The sequence below is a fragment of the Phaseolus vulgaris genome, chromosome 2, assembly GCF_000499845.2.
Source record: "Phaseolus vulgaris cultivar G19833 chromosome 2, P. vulgaris v2.0, whole genome shotgun sequence".
Taxonomy (NCBI): Eukaryota; Viridiplantae; Streptophyta; class Magnoliopsida; order Fabales; family Fabaceae; genus Phaseolus; species Phaseolus vulgaris.
This window is the reverse complement of record NC_023758.2, coordinates 37462934-37475662: the sequence shown is the minus strand read 5'-3', so window position 1 is coordinate 37475662 and position 12729 is coordinate 37462934. Positions and strand designations below refer to the sequence as shown.

At 31.3% G+C, this 12729-nt stretch overlaps 1 protein-coding gene across 1 annotated transcript; it reads right to left on the bottom strand.

Moving 5' to 3' along the window:
* Nucleotides 1-5124: 5124 nt before the first annotated feature.
* On the bottom strand, nucleotides 5125-8471 carry LOC137811837 (uncharacterized). Its single transcript, XM_068613693.1, has 4 exons — nucleotides 8169-8471; nucleotides 7948-8080; nucleotides 5966-6134; nucleotides 5125-5621 (listed from the first exon to the last, which is right to left on the bottom strand). The coding sequence occupies exons 1-4, from the start codon at nucleotides 8379-8381 to the stop codon at nucleotides 5402-5404; spliced, it is 735 nt and encodes a 244-aa protein (XP_068469794.1). The 5' UTR covers nucleotides 8382-8471; the 3' UTR covers nucleotides 5125-5401.
* Nucleotides 8472-12729: the final 4258 nt, after the last annotated feature.

Here is a 12729-nt window from a genome sequence, read left to right as displayed (position 1 = left end):
GAACACAAGATGTATTGAATTAAAGATGAAAGTGCGTGGACCTCCTTTCTTTCTCTGAAATTTCTTTTCTATGCTTCCTCTTGCGCTTCTTCCGGTTGAGTTGGGCTTCTATGCTTCCTCTTGTGCTTCCTTTTGAGTTGGGCTCACTTCTTATGTGGAAGTCCGTCTAATATTAATCATTTTTAGGAATTTTTCTTGAACAGCCGTGAGATAGAGAGAGAAAAGTAAAGGAGTAAAGAGGGAAGAGAGAATGTTTCGTTCAACAACTTTCAGCCACCGTCGCCGCTTCTTTCGCCGTTGGATCATACTGAAATTTTGTAAGAAGTTTCATATCTTGTGGTACTTCAATCTGACCGTTCGGATCTTGTAGAATTTGTTTTAGCAGTGAGAAATTCATTTCACACTGCAACAACGTTTTCAGGGTTTTTTTTAGAGCGAAAATTTTCGGATCACTGCTGTTGCTTCGTTTATAACTCGTGGTGCTTCAATTTGACCGTTCGGATTGTTGAAAAGTCATCAGAACAGTGACATATAGGCCGTGTATGGTAGCTGCAGTTTTGTGAATTTTTCAGGTTTCTTGTTCTCTTTTTCATCTCGGTTGTCTTGCTATTTGGCTTATTATTGAGTACAATTTATGTTGTAATATGAGACTATGTTGTGATTTGAGACTCTCTTGTAACCTTAATTTTGATATCACAGTGAAGCTTATTAACTGACTTGTACCTGTGGTTTTTACTTCTTACATTGAGAAGGTTTTACACGTTAAAATTTATGTTGTCCTTCAATGTGTTTTTGTTGTTGCCATTATTTGTTATATCTCCTCATAGATTCTTGCAAATTGGGGAAATTATTATTCACTACTTATTGTTCTTGTTAAATTATTATTTTATTGTGTTGAATTTCCCATCAGAGTGGTATTAGAGCTCCTTGGTTGGAGCTATTTGTCTGCTTGAATGATGGAGGCAAATACAAATAAGATGGTTTATTTGAACAACACTAACTATCACTTATGGAAAAATGAAGGATTTGTTATTTGTGAAGAAATTGTATCTTCTTGTGTTTGTTACTAAAAAGCTAAAAGACAAGACTGATAGAAATGAAAGTTTGAGCATTAACATGTTTATGGTTTTATTTGTCAGTCAGTATGTTGAAGATAATGTTTATAATCACATTGCTAATGAGGAAGATGCAAAATCCTTGTGGAAGAAGATTGAGACTTTGTATGCTTTAGTACAGGAAACAATAAATTATATTTGTTGAATTCCTTGATAAATTTGAGGTACAAGGAAGGGATTTTTATTTCAGATCACTTAAATGATTTTCAAGGACTTCAAGATCAATTGTCAAAAATGGGCATTGAGTTTGATGATGAAATTTTGGGATTATGGCTACTGAATACTCTACCAGATTCTTGAGAAACATTTCGGGTTTCAATGACAAGTACCTCAGAATAAGATGAAGTACCATGCACCTTCCTTCTCATCTCTTATTAAGAACACTACTCTTGACATTTTCCAAGGAGACAACACCACCAGGGGATGAGTTTGTAATTGAAACCCGAAATGTTTCCCAAGAATCCGGTAGAGTAATCAATATCCATAATCTCAACATTTCATCATCAAACTTGATGCCCATTTTTTACAATTGATCTTGGAGCTCTTGAAAATCATTTAAGTGATCTGAAATAAAAATCTCTTCCTTGTACCTCAAATTTATCAAGGAATTCAATAAATATAATTTACTGATTCTTGTACTAAAAGCATACATAGTCTCAATCTTCTTCCTCAAGGATTTTGCATCTTTCTCATTAGCAATGTGATTATAAACATTATCTTCAACATACTGACTGACGAAAACCATAAACAATGTGATGCTCAAACTTCCATTCCTATCAGTCTTGTCTTTGTGCTTTTCAGTAGCATACACAGGAAGATGCAATTTCTTCACAAATAACAGATCCTTCATTTTTTCCTTCCATAAATGATAGTTAGTATCGTTCAAACAAACCATCTTATTTGTATTTGCCTCCATCATTCAAGCAGTCAAATAGCTACAATCAAGGAGCTCTGATACCACTCTAATGGAAAATTCAACACGGTAAAATAATAACTCAACAAGAACAATAAGCAGGGAATAATAATTTCCCTAACTTGCAAGAATCTCTGAAGAGTAATAGCAAATAATGGCAACAACAAAAACACACTAAAGGAAGACACATAAAATTTTAACGTGGAAAACCTTCTCAATGTGAGAAGTAAAAACCACAAGCACAAGTCAGTCAATCAAGATCCACTATGATCAAAATTAAGGTTACAAGAGAATCTCAAATCAAAACACAAATTATGCTCAATAATCAACCAAATAACAAGACAATAAACCAGAAAATTCACCAAACTACAGCTATTGTACGCGGCCAATAGGTCACTGTTCCGGTGACATTTCAACAATCTGAACGGTCAAATTAAAGCACCACGAGTTATTACCCTGCTGAAAAATATCAGCCCAATCCGAAAAGTTTTCATCCTCAAAAAAACACTGCTGCAATGTGAGAGGAATTTCTCACTGCTCAAATAACTTCTCAAAGATCTGAACGGTCAGAATGAAGTACCACAAGTTATGAACCTATTGACAAAATTTCAGTTTGATCCAACGATGGACAAAGCATTTAGAGGTGGTCGGAAGTTACTGAACGAAACTTTCTCTTTTCACTATTTTCTCTTTTTATTCAAGAAAAAACCCTAAAGGTCCTCCACATAGAAAGTGAGTTCAACCCAACAGTCGAGACTACCAATATTTACATAAGACTATTGTGAACGATCCGATAACAGATGCTATGATATGTACAATAAACTCTCACTAAGATAAACTCTATATATCATGAGTGCACCATGATGAAGACATGGTAGAAAATAATGAAGATGTGACTATTGTCAAAGATTTATAAACTATTATTTATTTTATTAAAACATATTCGTCCATTATTAAATTAATTATTTATGGCATAATTGGTTTCTTTATTTTCTATTTCAACTTTATTTTTCTTCTATTTTTAAACAAAAAAATATTTTATTTTTACTTTATATATCTTCTTATATTTTCTCAACTTCATGCTTTCTTTCTGTCTATTTCTTCCCTTTGTCAAACAAAACGTAAAAGTAATGAAATATTATAAAAACATGTTAACAGATTGAAGTTTGGCATACTCTTTGAATACATAAAATCACAGTCTTCTAGTTCTATAGAGCAGCTACTATTGTGGTGAATAGCAAATACTAACAATTTTTTTAGGAAGAGCGAAGTGCATTAATTTTAATCTATATTCTTATATTTTTTTTTATAAAATGAAAGCATTTTATATTGAATGTTCAAGTAACATAAACTTAGAGCGGTTACACAAAATCAACCACAACCAAAAATACATTTGAAATTAAAAAAAAAAAAATACAATGGACTTAATTTCTTGAAATATACGAAATATAGGTTTAAATATATGTACTAATAAACTATTAAAAAATTATTAATATTTCCAAACAATCAAACTAAATATTTTAAGATTATATATTGTGCTTTAATACTCTCTCCTCTTATTTTTTATATAAAAGAAATCATAAAACATTTCAAATTAAATATAGCTCTTAATATTAGAAATTAAGGTTCATTAAATGTGATATTAAGAAATTTCAGCAACATAATACATTATTATTAAACTAAGTTTGATATGTTCAAAAGATAAAAACAATTATATTATACACCATCTTTATTTCAATATATCATATTTTAATTTTATTTATCAATTAAAAGGGGTATTTAAAAAAAATTATATATTTTTAAAAAATTGTAAATTTAATATCATATTTTAAATTACTCATTTTAAATATAAAGTTAGTATATATATATATATATTCAGTTTTGAGCATCCACCATTTTCATCCCTTTATAAACTATTCATAATAAGGTTTCGACCGAGAGTTGTCATTTTGTATGTGATAATATATATTTATGGAAGGTTAAAGAATCAAATAGTCCAACTAACTTTAATTAGAATAGATTTTAAATACTATAATGTTATAATATCATATTAAGAAGTAAATAAAAAAATCAATTAACTCACTTATATAATTTTCTTATTTATAGACTAGTGAACTTCAACCGAATGTATATTAAATTTAAAAAATTATAAAAAAATTGTGAAGTGCAGGAGATAAGCTATTTGGATGAAGATAAGGTTATAATGACATTGGTGGCAGTTACATATAGTGATGGGTACAACTTGGAAGAGCAGTGATAGAGCCAATACTAGAGACAACCCACAAAAGAACCAAGGTAGAAGAAGAGAAGAAAGAAAACCAAAATGAATGTAAAGATGCACTGTTTCCTGCAACTACACTTCATACAATATAATTATCATACAAATTATTTACAAAAATATCACAACAACTTTTATGTTGATTTGCATGGATGATGGGATTTTTTCTGGCTTAGTTGTTTTTGGTTCGTCTTATCTGTTTAAGGTTTAGTTTTCTTTGTTTACAAAACCACATTGTATGTTCCTTAATGAGTTCAATTAACATATGTGGTTGCACAAGGTCTACCAACAAAGATTTAAGAATCTCACAGGTTAGGTAGGGTAAAATATCCATTATATTTGACAAAATTACAAATTAGTATCTACACCATTTCTGTACTAAAAATTAATCAAAGAACCTTTCCACTCAAAAGAAATCACTGCAATCATTAAATTTATTCAAAGGTAGACATGACTTTTTCATACTAAAAAATGTTTCTTGTGTAATAAGACAAATAACTTCTGAAAAACACTATATAACAATTATTTCAAGATAAAAGTAGTAAATTCAAGAATAAGATCTAATTGTTTTGTATTTCCTGTATATATTTTTATTCTTAAATCAAACTAAACTTACCCCTTAAATGATAATCTCACACACCAAAACGTGCTCCATAATTTTATTCTATTCTAACAAAGTAACAATCTGAATATTTGATGAAGAAAACAGCCCATTGGTCTGTTTTTCAATATTTTTTTACATGTAATAATTCATTTTAAGAAAATGATCTTAATACATCTTAACTATTAAAAAATGATCATAAATATGTTTTAAGGACTTTTTCTTTAAACTATTCGAACATGCCCTAAAATTTATATTTCCGAAGAATAATTCTCGGTTGCAATACATAAAAACTAGAGACATCTGGAACTCTTGGTTCTATTCAACAGAGCCTGAAGAGATTTCTCTCTTACAGAACAAAAATCTGACTTAAGCTACAAACGTTGGCGTTGTCAACATCGAAATTTGTCAATTTAAAAATCATAGTCCTAAACACATAAAATTATATATAGCAGGTAACTGGTAACCTAACTTACAAGGAAACAAAGATAATGCTAATCAAACTGTTGCCTAAGATGCATCTCTGTTTCACTTTTCCAGGTTGCATGGGATGATTGGCCCTTCATTCTTTTAGATTTTTCTTTATCTTTGACAGTTGATCCTTTCTTCTTGGAGTCTGTGCTGGTATCATCTGGAGGGCGATCACCACATACAGGGCACACCATTCCACGAGCACTGGAGTAGGTCTTGGGAATCCCACACTGCAAGCACATTCTACACACAATATTTTCTAGTTATTACTATTATCTATTTCAAAGCTCATGTCATTAACATTTTTTTCCAAGATAATAATACACATGCACCAGAAGATGGAACTGGGGAATCGAGAATGCTTTATCATTCATAGTAATTCCCCACTTTAGGTTGTGCACATCATCCATGTTATATAATATATATACATACATACTCTTTGATTCTTGAGAGAGTTAGTGGAGACTATTTCATAGGACATAGACTAATCTTAAACGGGTGGAACTAAACTCACTTGTGTATTTTATCAAGTGATACATGAACACTATATCCAAAGTGCATTCACTATTATTATTTCCAATGCATACCTTAAAAGCTCTGCAGCATCTTCAGCATTAGGATTTGTTGCAGTTGGCACTCGCTTGCCTCCTTCTGACGTGCCAGAGGTAGCTGATGTTGGTGGTTGGCTACCATCAATGTCACTTCTTACTCGCTCATGAATCCCAGTTAGTTGAGGTTTTGCCTCTACTACCGCACCTATATGAAATATATCATAAATATGATACTTGATTAGTTTCAAAATGAACGGGAATGTAAACTCACAAAAGGCAAAGAATTAAGAGAGATTCTTCACTTTATTTTAACAAAACTACCAGCTGAGTTAACACATCACAGCACCGTAACAATCACTAAAAAGTTATTTTAACTGCCCATTAGATGTTTTTCCTGGTAAAAGTGCACTTAAGATTTGGCAACTGAAGCAACAAAACCCAGAAGCATTTCGAAAGGGATAGAGGCTTTTAAACTTGATTGGCAGTTAAGCAATTTATTTATTTAGCTTTCTTTTAAGAATAAAGCCGAATCAGAAGCATTTCTATCTTCGTGAGTGCATGTCAAAGAATAATTCATCCACGAAAAACCTGTAGAAGATATTTTCTTAAGAACAAACCATGAAGGAACAGAGGGGATAAAACTTCGTGAATCAATTTCCTAAGCAGTTGGCACTTTGTTTTAATTTTTTAGTCTCAAGCAACTAATGGCAGAAGGCTCAACACTCAATTTTTGGCAGGGGGGTCGGCACATTATAAGAAGTTGAAAATACAAAGTTTTTATTACAAAAGAAAGTACATATTACTATATAGAAAACATTACAGTCATTCAATGTTGGACTTTTAAGCAGCTTAAAGCATTTAGCAGGGTATACATATTGCTTTCACACAATGTCCATGAGCACAAAACAGAAAGCCTTATTTTACATCAGTTAAGTTTGATGTTTTGATAACCATTACGTATATTTTTTAATAAATCAAAGACTAACATACATAAACTTTTTAGTGTCAAAAAGGATTTTATTCATTTTGATTCCAGCGCCATTCATGGTGAAAATCTCACGAGAGGACACCAATCAATTATGTTAAAAATCAACAGCTTTTACATTACTGACTGGTATTGTTGTGACTTCCGGGGTGATCATTGTTGTGCCAGTCAACAAAGTTAAATCCACATATAAACAATGGTACATGGGAAAGCCATATCAACCATTTTGATACATGACCATAATAACCCGGAGGACACCCCTGCTTATATTGTTAATCTACCCCAAAAACAGGCCAAACAACTGAACTTACACAAGTAACAACATAACAACACGACAAAGCAGGAAAAATGTCTGCTATCAAATCTAAACAGCCACATCAATTTCACTGAATACTCTTTCTAGTTGTACACTATAAATGACAAGTCTAAATTATATGCAAGGAAACAACCCAAAAAATCAGTGTTAGCACCCCTATGAATACCATACCATTTTATAACATTGGCAAAGGAAAGATAGACCTGAGCTATCTCAAACCAAACGGAATCCTTGGTTTGCTCAACCACAACACAACCTCCACCCTCCAAACCAAACATGCCCTTTTACACCATGGGAGACCACCAGCTTAGCTTAAATATCTTGTCTTGGTCTAAAAATTATAAATTACAGCAGGAAGCATTTATTTGCAATTTATTTCTTATTTTCATTTTCTGTTTTCAGTTTTTAATCATCAAAGTGACACTTGTTTTCCAACCTGTTTTCTGTACAAAAGTTCGATAACAGAACAGATCGAAAACAAGGTAGCATTTTGATAATAAAAAACAAGAAACAACAGTGCAAGTAAAACCCCTTATTTTCTCCATTTAAAATATTTTCAATTTTCAAATACTAGAGGAAAAATAATAAAAGGACAAGGGTTCTACTTCTAGCCTCTTAAATTTCCCCTACTCCTCCATTAACTAAACAAAATAAAACAAACAATTAAATAAAAATCCCTAGAAAAAAGAAAGAAAAAAAAAAGATGAAAAAAAACACCTGTGGGTAAATCTTTCTTGTCCTTGCGGCGCCTCCTATTGCCTTGCCTCCCTTGTGGCTCATCACCGTCTCTCGAAGGGTTGCTGTTAAACTCGTCCACGCTGTTGTTCAGAAATTGGGGCGGTCCTGCAATCTCCGTTACGGCAACAACAACAGATTCAACAACTGAGGGGCAAATTTGAGAATTGAAAAGGGCATGAGAGGCAACGAAAGTTAGTTACTTCGGAGAAAGCGTCGAAGGCAGAAGGAAGACCGGAGACAGAAGGAGGGTTGGGAAGGTGGTTGAAGATGGATCTGTCGCCGAGAGAAGGGTGGCCCACGGCGGTGGCGACGGGGGCATCGTCGTCGGAATTTTCAAGGTCTGAATTTTGGGTTTGATCTTGGTCTTGTTCGTCTTCGGCAGAAGAATAACCTTGAATAAGGGACAAGCTCATTGCGTATGTATGTGTGTGCTTGACTTAACCCTACTCTGTTACTCACTCCTAAGTATCCACCCTCCACCATGGTTCTCACTTTCTCATTTATTTAAATTCAAATATTAAATTCATTTATATGATCGAAGAATATTAAATTGAAATGAAAATTAATTTTACTTCAAAGTTTGATGAGTTTTGCATTCTTTTTTTTTATATAAAAACTACTTATTATAGTAAATAAATATGTTAATTTTTATAACGGAAAAATAATGAGAGGGTTGATGTTTTGTACATGCTTTATATATTATTAAAAGTCATTATATTTAACATACTAAATTTACCTACCAAATCAGTTATTAAGAATGCAAATTAACGGAATAGCTGATTAATGTATCGGTCAGCTTTATGATATATCAACTATTGTTAAGATTATTATTTATCTTTTAATTACATCATTAATCTTTTAAAGGTTATATAATCACATTTACAGTATAGAAAGTATTACTTTTTAACTTAATTGTAGGTTAATATTTGATTTTTGGTTAATTTTATTGAAAGTTTTTACTCTTTCTTTCATTAAATTTACAATTTATTTTATAAAAACACAAAATTTATACATTAAAGACATTTTATTTTTCAGTCAAAATATTTGGTGTTTAATGTATAATATTGGTAAAAGAAAATTAGTCGATTCAAGTTTACAATATTATAAAAAATTAAATATTATTCACATTATTTGATAATGATTAAATGAACATATTTTTAATAATTAATAACTTTGGAGTTTATATGGAAAAAATATAACAAAATAATGAAAATATTTTTGTTAATCTTTGTGATGAAGCAACAAAAGAATGAAAGTGTATAATAAAAGAATGAGGAGAACCTAAAAGTTGAACTTGTAGAGTTGTAGAAAAAATCATTTGATAACTTGGAGCGTATTAAAAGGCATCATAAAGTGAAAATGATTTCAGTAATAACGATTTGTCACAAGGTCATTTTTTCATCATTTCTATTCTAACATTACAAATTGGACTACTTGCAAAATGCTCATGGACATGAAAGTTTAATTGATATCCTATATTGTTTCACTTTCTTCAAGTTCAACGTACTTATTAATCTCTTCATATCATATTTGACTAGATCTCCACACCACCTTTGGTAGTAACAAGTCAACAACTTATGTTTCTTTATACTTTAGTTAAAGTTGAAAACTCTTCCAATATGGTTATATGTCGGGGATCATATTCACATTACATATGACAATAAAAATCTTTATCAAGGACAAAATCATTATTATTATTAAGGAGGAAAGAGATTATTAAGTTAGGAGCTTAATTTTTTTTCATATATTTTAAATAATTAAAACTCCCAAAGCATGATAGTATCATTTAGTGTCAACTTCATCTAAAAACAAGCAATTAAGTTAATATAAGATCAACCTGAAGATAAAAGCACAACCTTTTGAGCACAACAATAATGTTGAGTTAATTATTCTAAATACAAAGTTGATTTAGATCCTCGAGCTAAATTTGAAGATAATTAGCCTTCATTCAATGAGTAAATGACCATTATTCAACTTAGGTCACAACCAAGTCAATGCACTCTATCGACTAAATAACCAATTGATACATTTAAAGACAAGTAGGGGAGGTTCTCACTCATAACTCTCACTTTTTTGCATGTAGCACATTTCACATCCACTAAATTACCCACTGATTTTTGGAAGTGGGTAAATTTGCTAAACCCACTAACATTTCCGTAGATAATGTTGCTTATGGAGGAATAGAAGATACACCCAAAAATTATATGGGTCATAAACACTTACCTACTGATAAAGGGTGGTCGAAAATAAAAAGCATGAGTAAAAAATTTAATCCATGGGTAAAATTACAAAAATATTAAAAATTAAATCAAAATATTAATAACACATTTTGATTCCAAAAATCATTTCGTGTTTCTCATAACTTTGTTGTCATGGTTCCAAATGTGAAGAAAACCCTAACAATGCTCAAATCTCTAATCTCCATTTCGCACCTGCAACCCTACAAATCTCAAACTCAACCCCTTGTTTTGAAATGTGACGCAATCAATGCATAGCCTACCGTTGTCGCGTCGTGAACCCATGGAGAGTTGGTGAATAACTCCATTGTAGTGTTGTGAAGTCGTGGTGAGTCGAAGAATAGCGAATGACACAAACGTTGATTAGGAAATAGAAAAATTAAGACATCACTACTGTGAAAGGAGACATTCAGACTCATAACAGAGGTAACGTTTTTCGTATTTGTTGAACATGGTGAACAAATGCCACATGTTAATGACAATCACGTTGGTGTACATTCATATGGTATGTATTCACGAAACATATAAGTTGCATTGGAATTTGTTGTAATTGATTTTAAATTATGTTTTATGATTATATATTATTCTATTATACAATGTTTGAAGGTTACATATTTGATAATACTGTGTTGGATTATATCCAATTTAAGAAGTTGGATGATATTGTCTTGCATAACAATAATATTATTTGTTTTTGTTGCTTTTAGGCAAAAAAGTTGGGTCGTCTTGCACATATTGATGAAGTATTTATGCATACTCATATACGGAAGAGTAATGGTGAATTTGTTCATGAAAGATCGAGACGGACACAAGTGAGTTACATTTTCTTGTTGTTATTTTTCTTTATTTTAGTTATATTGTACATATGACATTATTTTTATGTATGAATAATAGGAAGAATTTCATAGTAGATTTACTCAAGTCAGATCGAAGGCTGCATCTTATAGATCACAAAGTGAATCATCCCCCATAGATCCTGCATAAAAAGACAAAGAACTAAAAGTTGGCTTCTTGTTGCTTGGGCAAGAAGAAAGGTCGAATATACAGGGTTGGAGACCTGACTCATAATTTAAATTTGGTCATACTCTCACTTATCATGAACCTTCGAATTCCTCCAAGGATTCATCACGTTTTTTGTTGCTAGAGAAAAAAATCCAAAATTATAAGGAACATAATAATAGACTCACTGAACAAGTGAAATCATTGGTTAGTATCGTTATTCTTTTCCTTCCTCCTGTTGCACGAAGTGTCATTCAACAACAATCTGAACAAGTACTATCCTAACAAGAACCACCAAGGCAAAAGGAACCACCCCGACAACAACAAGATGATGATATTGATTATGCAGACTATTAGGATTATGTTTATAGTTTTTTTGAATTGCAGATTATATTACAAGTTCACTTGACTTTTGGATTATGGATCTTTAGTTATGTTTCAAGTTTGTTTGGATTTTTATAGATATTTCAAGTTGACTTAACTTTTGTATTATGTTATCTTTCATATGATGAGACTTCAATTATGTTATGTTTGAATTTGAAATTAAATGTGTGTTTTATTTTATGTTAGGTGTATTGGATGATGTCTGGTAATAGATTGTTCAATTAGTATATCTTGGATATGTTAAATTATAAAGGTGTTAAAAAAAAAACATTCATTTAAATGCATGAAAAAACATTTTGATGGATCTAGGATTACCTACGGATTTACCCATGAAATAAGGTTTGTGGGTAATGTATGTGTAGATTTCACCTACGGACTGGTGTTCGTAGATTATTATTCATAGATATTTCTTATGGACTGTTGTTCGTGGGTATTACCTACAAATTGTTGTTACCCACATACTCATATTTTGTAGGTAAATTACCTACGCCAACATTATGTATGAATTTCTTTTCATGGGTAATGTTGATTTACCTACGAATTTCTACTGTTACATACAAATTTGGTTTGTAGGTAAATCAATTTTTTTTTGTAGTGATCCTAAAAATAAGTTTTGACTTCATATGTCACAGGTTAACAACTTTACCTAAAGTCAAACTTATGGCTAAAGAAATGAAAGTTCGATGAAGAAAGAAGATAATAGTTTAACAAAAGATAAGAAAACTTTTGAAAGCCAACTTTATCACATAAGTCACCTATACCACATGACTTGTCAATGTAGTCATGGCCAATAAATAAAATGGAAATTGGTGTATGTGTACACATTACACTAATTTCAATAAAGGATTTTCAAAATGTTAGACCAAGATGATATGATCATTAAATTATTTAATTTAAGCATTTGATCTCTCATCAATTTAAATAATGATAATTTGTCTTCAAAGAATTATAAGACCATCAAGTGAAAGGAAGCTCAACCTTTTACAAGTTATTAGATCATCTTGCATCATGTGACTTCTAAACAACATTAATTAAAATGTCATCTAACTGGAAACTCAAATTGAGTTTGAATACGTCCAATTATCTTAAGAAGTCATCAACATGTTGACTTGTGCATCCCAACAAAGCTCAGCAAACCAAC

Bases quoted from the DNA above. Each gene is read 5' to 3' on its own strand.
- LOC137811837 (XM_068613693.1), bottom strand. From the start codon at position 8,381: ATGAGCTTGTCCCTTATTCAAGGTTATTCTTCTGCCGAAGACGAACAA. The intron at 8,081-8,168 runs GTAACTAACTTT...GCCGTAACGGAG, and splicing joins CCTTCGACGCTTTCTCCGAA to ATTGCAGGACCGCCCCAATT. The intron at 5,622-5,965 runs GTATGCATTGGA...TATTGTGTGTAG, and splicing joins GATGCTGCAGAGCTTTTAAG to AATGTGCTTGCAGTGTGGGA.